At 44.4% G+C, this 14,907-nt stretch overlaps 1 protein-coding gene across 1 annotated transcript in view; it reads left to right on the forward strand.

The window, feature by feature from the left end:
• Window positions 1–14,907, forward strand: part of LOC138852525 (vesicle-fusing ATPase 1-like) — a 541,754-nt gene that overhangs the window by 438,762 nt on the left and 88,085 nt on the right. Inside the window, exon 3 of the mRNA XM_070083830.1 lies at window positions 3,082–3,170. Coding sequence (XP_069939931.1) covers window positions 3,082–3,170 — 89 coding nt within the window. The remainder of the gene's footprint in view (window positions 1–3,081; window positions 3,171–14,907) is intronic.

Here is a 14,907-nt window from a genome sequence, read left to right on the forward strand (position 1 = left end):
TATGTTGCTTAGTCTATCTTCCCAGCTTATATCATTTAGGACTTGGTTTAGTTGGTCCCACTTTATGTTCTTGTTATTGAAGTTGAATTTGGTGAAGGCTCCCTCGTGACTGATCCCATTTTGTCGGTCTGGGGCTCCGCACATACATGTCTGAACATCGATTATGTTGTGATTCGAGTATATTGTTTTTGATATGGTGACGTTTCGTATCAGATCATCATATTTAGTGAAGATGAGGTCTAGTGTATTCTCCAATCTAGTAGGCTGTATTATTTGCTGGTTTAAGTTGAATTTTGTGCAGAGATTTGAAAGCTCGTGTGTGTGTGTAAGTTCTCGTCAGAGCTGCCTCCTGGTTTTATTACTGCAACAACAACATTATTTGCTATATTCCTCCATTTTAGGTGCCTTAAGTTGAAATTCCCCAGGAGCAAGATGTTGGGGGCAGGAGCTGGAAGGTTTTCCAGACAGTGGTCAATTCTCGACAGCTGTTCCTGGAATCGTTGGGACGTTGTATCCAGAGGCTTGTAGACTATCACAATGACTAGATTTTGGTTCTCGATCTTTACCGCTAAAACTTCAACTACATCATTTGAGGCATTTAGAAGTTCTGTGCAAATAAGTGACTCTGCAATATACAGGCCAACCCAACCCCATTTTTGCCTGTTCACTCTGTCATATCTTACAGGTTGTAACCTTGGATCCATATTTCGTTGTCCAAGTGATCCTTTATGTGGGTCTCAGCGAAGGCCGCGAACATTGCATTTGCCTCTGCAAGCAGTCCACGGATGAAAGGTATTTTGTTGTTCGTTGCTGGCTGTAGACCCTGTATATTTGCAAAGAAGAATGTCATCTGATTGGTGGTATTGGTGGTACTGGGGGGGGGGGGACTTTTTTCCGGCACTAATATCTGTATCTGTTGGTTTGGAGTGGAGGTAATCGACTGTGATTCCACTCCAGAAATGACTGGATTTGGCGTACGATTTCTGCCATTTCCTTCCAGTTTTTTTTCCTTCCTGGCAATAAAAAACCTCTCCCTCTTGAGTGGCTGTGGCTACCCAGGTTTTTCCCTGGTCTGGATGTTTTGTATCTTTTTGTCCCCTTTAGATGGTGTGCCTGGCAATATAAGTTATAGCACTGTCTTTTCTCTACTGAAGAGGGACACATTTCAGGATGAAAAAGCTTACAGGAAGAGAGTTTGCATTTTCCTGTTGTCATATGGGCACGGCATTTTGTAGGGTGGTCAAAGTTGCACGTCCCATCTGTTTTTCCAGATTTCCCATGTCTGCAGATACCAAGTGCATAATATATGCTCAGGCTTGGTTTCCGTTTGCCTTGGATTTTTGTGACTGTATTTCCTGTTGGTGCATGTTTTCCTGTCTCATTCCTATCATCACTAATACTAACAATGGAGCTCTCACCAGTTGTTTCTCGTAATATATCCTCACTATTACTAGTGGAGTCCCCTTGTTTGCTATCTCCTGTGGTATTACTAGTTTGTAATATTGGTTTTATCTTGTCCTTGACTACACTTGTTTCCCCACTACAGCTCCTGTCTCCCTCGAGGCCACTAATATGCGTTTCACCATGCATACAGTTGCTGTCTACCAGGACAGCACCTCCAACCTTACAGTTCCTGACTACCTGGCCAGCACCTCCAGACATACAGTTAGTGTCAGCCAGGACATCATCTGCACCAAGGGCGATAGCACCATCCTGCCCAGACTTTTTATTTTCCCATCTGTTATAGAATGCTTCCAGGTTTTCTAAGAAAGCTGCTTTGATGTTTTCCTCTTTTAATACCAATGTGATTTTAGTCCACAGACTGATCTCGTGTGTTACACAACAGAAGAGAAGTATGCCAAACATGAGGAGGTCAATGACATCATAAAGAGAAGCCTCGCTACAGCCCGTTGCCTAGCTCAACGGGAACCCCAAGTGCAGAGGTCTGACGGAAGTCAATAGCGTCCTGATGGAGCCACTATGCTACCCTGGAAGGATGGAAAGCAGATTGCCTGGGACTACACTTGTGCCGCCACATTGGCAGACACCTACTTGCCATACTCTGTAGTGGAAGGGGGTGGAGCTGCCAGTCACAGGGAGACCCAGAAGATCCGCAAATATGGAGACCTTCCCTCTTGCTATAACTTCATCCCAATAGGGTCGGAGACCCTTGGAGCATGGGGCAAGTGTGCTCTAAAGTTCCTCAAAGAGCTGGCTGAAAAGCTCATCGTAGAAACCAAGGACCACATGGCGACCAACTTCCTCTTTCAGAAACTCAGTGTCGCGATCCAGAGAGGAAATGCCTGCAGCATTCTGGGCACGCGGCCACTGCCGGGGAGGTGGACGAAGTATTCGAGATGTAGCTCTGAGTTGTTATCTATGTTGTTTTACTTTCTATTTTATTTTAATGAATGTTTTGTCAACGTATTTTGTCTTCAAATAATATATATATATATATATATATATATATATATATATATATATATATATATATATATATATATATATGTCGTGCCGAATAGGCAGAACTTGCGATCTTGGCTTAAATAGCAACGCTCATCTTGCCATATAGGACAAGTGAAAATTTGTATATGCAATAATTTCGCCAAAATCATTCTGAACCTAACGAAAAAAATATATTTCACTGTGTTTGTTTAGTATTAAATTACTGTAAACAAATCTAAAATATATTTAGTTGGGTTAGGCTAAAATAAATTGCGCTTGTTATAATAAGGTTAGGTAAGTTTTCTAAGTTCCTTTTGGTGCAAAATTATAAATTTTTACATCAACATTAATGAAAAAAATATATCTTTAAACGTATAAGAGAAAATTTTAGAAAGGACTTAATTTTAAATGAGTTCTTGCTAATTGACCAGTTTTACATATTCGGCACGACATATATATATATATATATATATATATATATATATATATATATATATATATATATATATATATATATATATATATATATATATATATAAAGTTATTCTGGCTTGCCTTATCAGACACTACATAAGTTGTACATTATATAATTATGTTTGTCATCAACGATAATGTTGTACTTGTGTACACTTGCAGGTGATGAGGGTCGCCAAGTGTCCCAACGAGGAACTCTCCTTCACTAACTGCGTCATCGTCAACGAGAACGACTTTCCTCTCAAAGTCAAGTAAGACTCCTTGTTTACTAGTCAAGTAAGGCTCCTTGTTTACTAGTCAAGTAAGACTCCTTGTTTACTTGTCAAGTAAGACTCCTTGTTTACTAGTCAAGTAAGACTCCTTGTTTACTAGTCAAGTAAGACTCCTTGTTTACTAGTCAAGTAAGACTCCTTGTTTACTAGTCAAGTAAGACTCCTTGTTTACTAGTCAAGTAAGACTCCTTGTTTACTAGTCAAGTAAGACTCCTTGTTTACTAGTCAAGTAAGACTCCTTGTTTACTAGTCAAGTAAGACTCCTTGTTTACTAGTCAAGTAAGACTCCTTGTTTACTAGTCAAGTAAGACTCCTTGTTTACTAGTCAGGTAAGACTCCTTGTTTACTAGTCAAGTAAGACTCCTTGTTTACTAGTCAAGTAAGACTCCTTGTTTACTAGTCAAGTAAGACTCCTTGTTTACTAGTCAAGTAAGACTCCTTGTTTACTAGTCAAGTAAGACTCCTTGTTTACTAGTCAAGTAAGACTCCTTGTTTACTAGTCAAGTAAGACTCCTTGTTTACTAGTCAAGTAAGACTCCTTGTTTACTAGTCAAGTAAGACTCCTTGTTTACTAGTCAAGTAAGACTCCTTGTTTACTAGTCAAGTAAGACTCCTTGTTTACTTGTCAAGTAAGACTCCTTGTTTACTAGTCAAGTAAGACTCCTTGTTTACTAGTCAAGTAAGACTCCTTGTTTACTAGTCAAGTAAGACTCCTTGTTTACTAGTCAAGTAAGACTCCTTGTTTACTAGTCAAGTAAGACTCCTTGTTTACTAGTCAAGTAAGACTCCTTGTTTACTAGTCAAGTAAGACTCCTTGTTTACTAGTCAAGTAAGACTCCTTGTTTACTAGTCAAGTAAGACTCCTTGTTTACTAGTCAAGTAAGGCTCCTTGTTTACTAGTCAAGTAAGACTCCTTGTTTACTAGTCAAGTAAGACTCCTTGTTTAATAGTCAAACAAGACTTCTTGTTTACTAGCCAAGTAAGACTCCTTGTTTACTAGCCAAGTAAGGCTCCTTGTTTACTAGTCAAGTAAGACTCCTTGTTTACTAGCCAAGTAAGGCTGCTTATTTACTAGTCAAATAAGACTCCTTGTTTGTTAGTCAAGTAAGACTCCTTGTTTGATAGTTAAGTAAGGCGTCTTATTTATTAGTCAAGTAAGGCTCCTTGTTTGCTGGTCAAGTAAAGCTTCTTGTTTGCCAGTCAAGTAAGGCTCCTTACCATACCACGGGCGGGATTGAACCCGCGGTCAGAGAGTCTCAAAACTCCAGACCGTCGCGTTAGCCACTGGACCAGCTAGCGGGTTCAATCCCGCCCGTGGTATGGTTTGTTTGCAATCGTGTCATTACGATTTCGTGAGTCATGTTAAGGCTTCTTGTTTGCTAGTCAAGTAAGGCTCCTTGTTTGCTAGTCATGTAAGGTTCTAATTAAAGTCCATCTCTATAAACCTCTGGCCTAACCTCACCTCCCAACATTTCTGGTCTAACCTCATCTCCCTTCACTTTTGGTCTAATCTCATCTCCCAGCACTTCTGGTCTAACCTCACCTCCCTACACCTCTGGCCTAACCTCACTTCCCTACACCTCTGGCCTAACCTCACTTCCCTACACCTCTGCCGTAACCTCACTTTCCTGCACCTCTGGCCTAACCTCTCCTCCCTGCGCCTCTAGCCTTGCTCAGCCTCTGTAGCTGGAAGGTCTTTATCTGACTGACACTAATTAATTACCTCGTCGATGAAGATCCACGCTAAATACCTGCCATCCCGTATCTTACCTGTACAGTGGAAACCACCTTCATACGACAAGGCTGTAGAAATTATCCCAGTATACAAAACTTACCAGTGTGCAGACTGATATATCTGGGGGTTCATTTTAACTGGTCCTCCACACCACGGTGAACTGAAAGCCAGCACTCAAGCAGTAACATTAGACCTTGAGTTTTTAAGATAATTACACGATTCTTGATACTGTACACGTTGTAATGATTTACCTTTGGTATTCATGTGTTAAAAGGGGCTAGGTTAAGATGTTGGCTGCTACATCCTACAGTGAAGCTTACAACGTGTAGATTCCTTAAACGTAAGGTAGGTCCATGAAGGATTACTACCGCATCTGACTGAGATGCTCAGTGGTCAGTGGTCAGTCGTCACGTGAGGTCACAGACCGTGAGCTGCTTTGGGGATTAGTTTGGACGGTTACAAAGCCATGGCTTGCTTTTGCAGTGTTTTAAAAACTGAGGCTGGAGAGTTGAAGGAGGAAGTCTTGCTTACCCCTGAGGAAATCAGGAGGCTGAAGGTTCACCTCAATGGGGTTGGGAGCGAGTGTGAGGTGGCTGATATGGTGGAGGGGAATGAGGCTACCAGCAGCGAGGTGCAGTCTGTCTCTCGCTGCGAGGAAGCTGTAGGTGGGGAGGTAGCAACGGCTACCAGCAGTGAGGTGCAGTCCAGCACCTGCTACAAGTGGCAAGTGGTTCCCAGTAATGGGAAGAACATCAAGATAAGGAAAGTTAAGAGAGAAGATTTGAAGGTAGGAAATCGCTTCTCTGTTCTTCAGGATGAGTGTACTTCAGTGGCCAGTGAAGGTAAAGGTACTACTTCCCCTGCAAATGGAGGTAAGTGCATACTTGTGGTTGGTGACTCACAGGTAAGATATATGGACCGTGCCTTCTGTAATATGAATAAGAAGGTAAGAGATAGAGTGTGCTTCCCAGGAGCTGGTGTTAGTGACATAGTTCGACAGGTTGGATAATATCATGTCAGGTAATGGGAACAAGCCTATTATCTGTCTCATTGCTGGTGGAAATGATGTTGGGAAGGGTAGGAGAGAAGAGCTGCTAGATAAGTACAGGTCAGCTATAGATTTAATTAAGTCTAAGGGAGGGGTCCCAATTATATGTAGCATCTTGCCTAGAAGGGGAGTAGGAAATGAATGGTTGTCTAGGGCAATTGGTGTAAACTGCTGCCTAGACAGATACTGCAATCCCATTCATTGACAACTGGGACAACTTTTATGGCAAACATGATATGTATGCAATGGATGAGGTACATGTTTCTGGGGTAGGGGTGGTAACTCTTGCAAACTCAATCGAGAGGGCCATTGCTGAAATGCCTAGGATTTTAAACTGATAGAAGATAGAGGTATGGGTGTGTGTGGGAAACAGTCAGGTTGCAACACTAGGGTTGAAAACAGTAAATGTATAAAAGACATTCATCATGAATTTATAAATAAAGACAATAGATCATGTTAGCAAACAAAGAGAGACAGCAGAGGGCAGCAAGGGACTAGCTCCATTAAGGTCTATTATACTAATAGCAGGAGTGTAAGAAATAAGATAGATGAGCTAAGATTAATTGCAAGTGCAGGAAACATAGATGTCATTGCTATAACAGAGACCTGGCTCAATCTGAAAGATAGAGAGATGCCTTCTGAATGTCACATACAAGGCTATAAATTATTCCACACTGACAGGGTCAACAGGAAGGGTGGTGGAGTAGCGATGTACATCAGAGACAATTTAAAGTGTTGTGTTAGACAAGATATAAAATTAGAAGCGTCAGCCACTGAATCTGTTTGGTTACAGCTTCTCGAGGGCCGTGATTTACAGGGCCCCAAATCTTGATAGGGAGTGTGGTAAACTACTATGGGATGAAATTCGTAAGGCCTCTACATACGAAAATGTTGTGATAATGGGAGATTTCAACTATAGACAGATCGACTGGAGCAATTTGACAGGAAATTTAGAATCAAGTGACTTTCTTGATATGATTCAGGATTGATTTTTAAAGCAGTTTGTGACAGAGCCAACTAGAGGAAATAACCTGCTTGACTTGGTTCTTGCCATCAGGGAAACGCTAATTAATAATCTTCAGGTTAATGATGAGCTCAGGGAAAGTGATCACAAATCACTCAGTTTTCATATAACATGGAATTCCCCTAATAATGGCAATCAAGTCTCTGTCCCTGACTTTTGCTTGGCTGATTTCATAGGACTGAAAAATTAATTGGGTGGGCTGAACTGGAATGTCCTGACTATGGGTCAGGTAGGTGGTGAAGACTGCCGATATGACGTTTTCCAGGGCATAGTTCTAGCTGCTCAGACAACTTATGTTCCAAGTAAGGAAATCAGATCAAGCAAAAAATGATCCTAAATGGATGAACAATAGATTAAAACATCTCATTGGTCAAAACAGAGGCATGTATAGAGAAATAAAAACAGGAATAAGAAAAGCAAAAAGAGATTATGAGGTTAAAGTTGCAAGAGAATCGAAGACTAACTCAAAAGGATTCTTTCAGGAATACAGAAGTAAGATCAGGGACAAGATAGGCCCACTCAAAAGTTACTCGGGTCAGCTCACAGACAGTGATAAGGAAATGTGTAGAATTTTTAACACATACTTCCTCTCAGTTTTTACTCAGGAAGGTACTAGCGATATTCCAGAAATAATAAATTATGTAGAACAGGATGATAATAAACTATGCACGATTAGGGTCACAAGTGACATGGTTCTTAGGCAAACTGATAAATTAAAACCTAACAAATCCCCAGGCCCTGATGAACTATATGCAAGGGTTTTAAAGGAATGTAAAGAGGAGCTTGGCAAACCTCTGACTAATCTTTTCAATATATCACTACAGACTGGCATGGTGCCAGATAAGTGGAAAATGGCAAATGTGATACCTATTTTCAAAGCAGGTGACAGGTCCTTAGCTTCGAACTATAGACCAATAAGCCTACCCTCCATAGTGGGAAAATTTATGGAATCAATAATTGCCGAGGCAGTTCGTAGCCGCCTTGAAAAGCACAAATTAATCAACGAATCCCAGCATGGTTTTACAAAATGGCTTTCCTGCCTTACGAATTTATTAACTTTTTTCACTAAGGTATCACTACGACAACGTCCTAGATGCACTAGAAGACAAAAAGAAAGCAGACTTTGCAAAAGCCTTCGACAAGTGTGACCATGGCGTAATAGCGCACAAATTTGCGTGCTAAAGGAATAACAGGAAAAGTCGGTCGATGGATCTATAATTTCCTCACTAACAGAACACAGAGAGTAGTCGTCAACAGAATAAAGTCCGAGGCAGCTACGGTGAAAAGCTCTGTTCCACAAGGCACAGTACTCGCTCCCATCTTGTTCCTCATCCTCATATCCGACATAGACAAGGATGTCAGCCACAGCACCGTGTCTTCCTTTGCAGATGACACCCGAATCTGCATGACAGTGTCTTCCATTGCAGACACTGCAAGGCTCCTGGCGGACATCAACCAAATCTTTCAGTGGGCTGCAGAAAACAATATGAAGTTCAACGATGAGAAATTTCAATTACTCAGATATGGTAAACATGAGGAAATTAAATCTTCATCAGAGTTCAAAACAAATTCTGGCCACAAAATAGAGCGAAACACCAACGTCAAAGACCTGGGAGTGATCATGTCGGAGGATCTCACCTTCAAGGACCATAACATTGTATCAATCGCATCTGCTAGAAAAATGACAGGATGGATAATGAGAACCTTCAAAACTAGGGAGGCCAAGCTCATGATGACACTCTTCAGGTCACTTGTTCTATCTAGGCTGGAATATTGCTGCACACTAACAGCACCTTTCAAGGCAGGTGAAATTGCTGACCTAGAAAATGTACAGAGAACCTTCACGGCGCGCATAACGGAGATAAAACACCTCAATTACTGGGAGCGCTTGAGGTTCCTAAACCTGTATTCCCTGGAATGCAGGCGGGAGAGATACATGATTGTATACACCTGGAAAATCCTAGAGGGACTAGTACCGAACTTGCACACGAAAATCACTCACTTCGAAAGCAAAAGACTTGGCAGACGATGCAACATCCCCCCAATGAAAAGCAGGGGTGTCACTAGCACGTTAAGAGACCATACAATAAGTGTCAGGGGCCCGAGACTGTTCAACTGCCTCCCAGCATACATAAGGGGGATTACCAACAGACCCCTGGCAGTCTTCAAGCTGGCACTGGACAAGCACCTAAAGTAGGTTCCTGACCAGCCGGGCTGTGGCTCGTACGTTGGTTTGCGTGCAGCCAGCAGCAACAGTCTGGTTGATCAGGCTCTGATCCACCAGGAGGCCTGGTCACAGACCGGGCCGCGGGGGCGTTGACCCCTGGAACTCTGTCCAGGTAAACTCCAGGTATTTGAGGAGGTAGCTCATGGTAATGAATATGATATTGTGTATATGGAATTCAGTAAGGCTTTTGACAGGGTCCCACATCAGAGACCATTGAGGAAAATTAAGGCACATGGAATAGGAGGAGAAATTTTTTCCTGGGCAGAGGCATAGTTGACAAATAGGCAGCAGAGAGTTTACATAAATGGGGAGAAATCAGAGTGGGGAAGCGTCACGAGCGGTGTTCCACAGGGGTCAGTGTTGGGCCCCCTGTTATTCACAATCTACATAAACGACATTGATGAGGGCATAAAGAACGACATAAGCAAGTTTGCCGATGACACCAAAATAGGCCGTCGAATTCATTCTGACGAGGACATTAGAGCACTCCAGGAAGATTTGAATAGACTGATGCAGTGGTCGGAGAAGTGGCAGATGCAGTTTAATATAGACAAATGCAAAGTTCTAAAAGTTGGACAGGACAATAACCATGCCACATATAAACTAAATAATGTCGATCTTAATATTACGGATTGTGAAATAGATTTAGGAGTCCTGGTTAGCAGTATTCTGAAACCAAGACAACAGTGCATAAGTGTTCGCAATAAAGCTAACAGAATCCTTGACTTCATATCAAGAAACATAAATAACAGGAGTCCTCAGGTTGTTCTTCAACTCTATATATCCTTGGTTAGACCTCATTTAGACTATGCTGCACAGTTTTGGTCACCGTATTATAGAATGGATATAAATGCTCTGGAAAACATACAAAGGAGGATGACAAAGTTGATCCCATGTATCAGAAATCTTCCCTATGAGGATAGACTGAGGACCCTGAATCTGCACTCTCTAGAAAGGCGTAGAATTAGGGGGGATATGATTGAGGTGTATAAATGGAAGACAGGAATAAATAAAGGAGATGTAAATAACGTGCTGAAAATGTCTAGCCTAGACAAGACTCGAAGCAATGGTTTTAAGTTGGAAAAATTCAGGTTCAGGAAGGATATAGGAAAGCACTGGTTTGGTAATAGAGTTGTTAATGAGTGAAACAAACTCCCAAGTACAGTTATTGAGGTTAAAACGTTGTGTAGTTTTAAAAATAGGTTAGATAAATACATGAGTGGGTGAGGGTGGGTGTGAGTTGGACCTGATTAGCTTTTGCTACTAGGTCAGTTGTCGTGTTCCTTCCTTAAGTGAATGTGACCTGCCCTGACTAGGTTGGGGCATTGGCTTAAGCCTTTAGGAGACTTGGACCTGCCTGGCATGGGCCAGTAGGCCTCCTGCAGTGTTCCTTCTTTCTTATGTTCTTATGATGAATGTACCACTGAATCTACACGTTCCTTTATTCCCATATGACCATACGCGACTTGTCTCCATGAGAAGTTAGGTGTGACTGTTCTTGAGATTAAAAATCTCAGGTTTGTTGAAACCTATATTTCTAACTTGTAGATCAACATATACAATAAAGGTTGGTCGTAATGCTACTTATGTCTATAATTCTAGTCTAACTTAACTGTATAAAGTACAATCTTAGACTAGATACTACCTTACTAATAGCTTTCAACTAATTTAGCCTTACAATCGAGTCTAAGTTCGAGGTGTGGCAACACAGGTATTTTTTAACAGGATTTGTTTGGTAGTATGAAAGCGGGGTGTGAGTTATAAACGTCTTCAGAGGCTTCTTTGTTTATTGTTAAGTCGTGGTGAGTACACAGGCTTGTGTGTTGTGCCCATGGTCCGGGCAGGGCCATCCCACGAGAGAGAGCTAGGAGTAGGCCTTGTGTCTTCCTGCTAGGCCGCTGTGAGAGTGAGCTTGTGTGGGACCAGCTTCCCACAGACCTGGACAGGCCCAGAGGGCAGCACTTTAGTGGCGCAAAATATGAACTAAGCTGGCAGACAGCATGGACTGTCTGTGCAGACAGTACAGTCTGTCTACATACGCTCGGCCACATACCGCGCGTCGTCCCGACGCGACAATACTGGTGGTAAAAAAACTTGGTCTCTCTCTCATAGGAACAGGGCACAGAACACAAAATAAAAACATATATGTACATATGGACATGGAAAAAAAAACTTCCTACAGGGAGGGAAGAAAAAAACATGTGGGGTATGCTAAACATCATGGTCATAGGCAGTGAGCATCGAAGGGCATCACTGCATGACTTCCTGCATCTGGACAGATACTGCAACACAGGAGACATCGCAGTGGGTGAGCTGTGACGTAACAGGGTACGGTCTCCTCTGGAACGGTGAAGCAGTCATTGTAGGAGTCGCTGCAGGTTTTCACCCTACCTGTGGCATGACATGCTGGTGCCCTCGAGTGAGGCATCGACAAAACTCGGCAACTAGGCAGGACTTCTGGCAAGCAACTCAGGAGGACACTTCTCGACTGGTACTGTCGCTGGGCTGTCACTGCCGGCGAGCGTGGAGCGAGTTGTGGAGCGAGTCGTGGTAGAGACGACTGGGCGAAACATCTGGGAGTCGTAACATCATACACCAGACTGCAGTGAGAGAGCTAGCAGTCAAAGTGACATCTTCTTTGTGCAGGCTGCTCACTGAAGCTTGTGACACGAGGCTGACACAGCGCCTGCCGACAGGGCTAACTGCGGCTTGACAAGTGTCATTCTCTCGGCAGTTGGAGTTATAGCAGAGGTTAGTCTAAGTGTCTCCAGCCTTGTTTCTCTACATATAACTGCACTCTGAAAGTCTGGAGGTGAAGTGAAACAAATCTCGATGGGAATCGTAGCAGGTACGATTCTGCAGAACATCACGAGCGACAAGCATAAAAGCTTTCTGTACAAGAGAGCTCGGGCTCAGGGCTGTCTGATAACAGCTGTCAAACGCACTGGTCACATCGGGTGACTTAGCACAGTGGTGCTACTCAGGTCTGGCTCAGACCTAACTGGACACACGGAAACTTTAAACACACCCGCGGTACATGCGGTACACTGACTGAGAGGAATTAATTAACACATGACATATTTTCTCGACAATACTGAAATAACTACTAGAAACACTCGATGGTGACATCATGTGATGTCGCGAGGTGACGTCAGCAGCACTGTGACGTCAGCAATCTCGAGGTGACGTCAGGCAGACATCGTGACGTCATGAAGTCGGGCAGCATCGTCGGTGACGTCAATGTGATGCAGGCAGCAGACCACAGCATGTGGCCTGGGACATCTGGTAACTCACGTAGCTTGTAGATACACGTGACATCGCCCACACCCACATGGCGTCGGGATCCATGTGGCGTCGTGATCTACGTGGCATGCTGATCCACGTAGCTTCGAGTGGCCTCGGGCACTCGGATACACAGCACTGGCGACGAATTCACACGAAAAACAACAAAAAACACAGCAGAGGGAGTGGGCAGTGGTGAGTGGTGTATGGTAGGCTGGTGAGGTGTGAGATTACAGCAGGGCGAGGCAAGGAACGGCCACTTCCTCCTCCCACAAACACGTGGAGAACTCACACTGGACGCAGAAATCACCACAAAACTCACCTCTGGCTTGCTGAAACAGCTGTGCTGAGCTGAACAACAACAGCAGCAACATACAAGTGACGCTTAACACGTGACTTGGGAAACAGCATGGGACGCTGTAGCGTGGGGTCAATGGGACGCCACTTACAATTCTCGAAGAAATTCGGTAAATTTCGGCTGGATCCTGCTTGTACCTGTGTCTGGATGCTCAAATGTGCAGACACAACATCAGGATAACTTGTTGAGAGACGGATGCTTCTTGCATGGGATGATGAAGTGAAGATGACTTCGTTCCTTCCTTCCTTTCTCAGGGCAAACAACTGCTGCGACCACCGCTGCTATCAATGTTTAACAGGATTTGTTTGGTAGTATGAAAGTGGGGTGTGAATTATAAACGTCTTCGGAGGCTTCTTTGTTTATTGTTAAGTCGTAGTGGGTACACAGGCTTGTGCGTTGTGCCCATGGCCCGGGCAAGGCCATCCCACGAGAGAGAGCTAGGAGTAGGCCTTGTGTCTTCCTGCTAGGCCGCTGTGAGAGTGAGCGTGTGTGGGACCAGCTTCCCACAGACCTGGACAGGCCCAGAGGGCAGCACTTTAGTGGCGCGAAATACGAACTAAGCTGGCAGACAGCATGGGCTATCTGTGCAGACAGTACAGGCTGTCTACTCCTCACACCATCTTTGTGTAGGAGTAAGTGGGTGAGCCTCTCACCCTCCACTGTGCTCACCTCCCACCTGTTAACATTCTGGCTTCCTCTTAGAACGGTAAAACACAAGTTTTCACACAGCCTCCCTCTAACTCTAGACTTGCACCACCTCCCTCTAACTCTAGCCTCGCACCACCTCCCTCTAACTCAAGCCTCGCACCACCTCCCTCTAACTCTAGCCTCGCACCACCTCCCTCTAACTCTAGCCTCGCACCACCTCCCTCTAACTCTAGCCTCGCACCACCTCCCTCTAACTCTAGCCTCGCACCACCTCCCTCTAACTCTAGCCTCGCACCACCTCCCTCTAACTCTAGCCTCGCACCACCTCCCTCTAACTCTAGCCTCGCACCACCTCCCTCTAACTCTAGCCTCGCACCACCTCCCTCTAACTCTAGCCTCGCACCACCTCCCTCTAACTCTAGCCTCGCACCACCTCCCTCTAACTCTAGCCTCGCACCACCTCCCTCTAACTCTAGCCTCGCACCACCTCCCTCTAACTCTAGCCTCGCACCACCTCCCTCTAACTCTAGCCTCGCACCACCTCCCTCTAACTCTAGCCTCGCACCACCTCCCTCTAACTCTAGCCTCGCACCACCTCCCTCTAACTCTAGCCTCGCACCACCTCCCTCTAACTCTAGCCTCGCACCACCTCCATATAACTCTAGCCTCGCACCACCTCCATATAACTCTAGCCTCGCACTACCTCCATATAACTCTAGCCTCGCACCACCTCCCTCTAACTCTAGCCTCGCACCACCTCCATATAACTCTAGCCTCACACCACCTCCATATAACTCTAGCCTCGCACCACCTCCATATAACTCTAGCCTTGCACCACCTCCATATAACTCTAGCCTCACACCACCTCCATATAACTCTAGCCTCACACAGCCTCCCTCTAACTCTAGCCTCGCACCACCTCCATATAACTCTAGCCTCACACCACCTCCATATAACTCTAGCCTCACACAGCCTCCCTCTAACTCTAGCCTCGCACCACCTCCATATAACTCTAGCATCACACTACCTCCATATAACTCTAGCCTCGCACCACCTCCCTCTAACTCTAGCCTCGCACCACCTCCATATAACTCTAGCCTCTCACCACCTCCATATAACTCTAGCCTCACACAGCCTCCCTCTAACTCTAGCCTCTCACCACCTCCATATAACTAGCCTCGCACCACCTCCATGTAACTCTAGCCTCTCACCACCTCCATATAACTAGCCTCGCACCACCTCCATATAACTCTAGCCTCGCACCACCTCCATATAACTCTAGCCTCACACCACCTCCATATAACTCTAGCCTCGCACCACCTCCATATAACTAGCCTCGCACCACCTCCATATAACTCTAGCCTCACACTACCTCCATATAACTCTAGCCTCAC

The sequence above is a fragment of the Cherax quadricarinatus genome, chromosome 10 (genome assembly GCF_038502225.1).
Source record: "Cherax quadricarinatus isolate ZL_2023a chromosome 10, ASM3850222v1, whole genome shotgun sequence".
Lineage (NCBI taxonomy): Eukaryota > Metazoa > Arthropoda > Malacostraca > Decapoda > Parastacidae > Cherax > Cherax quadricarinatus.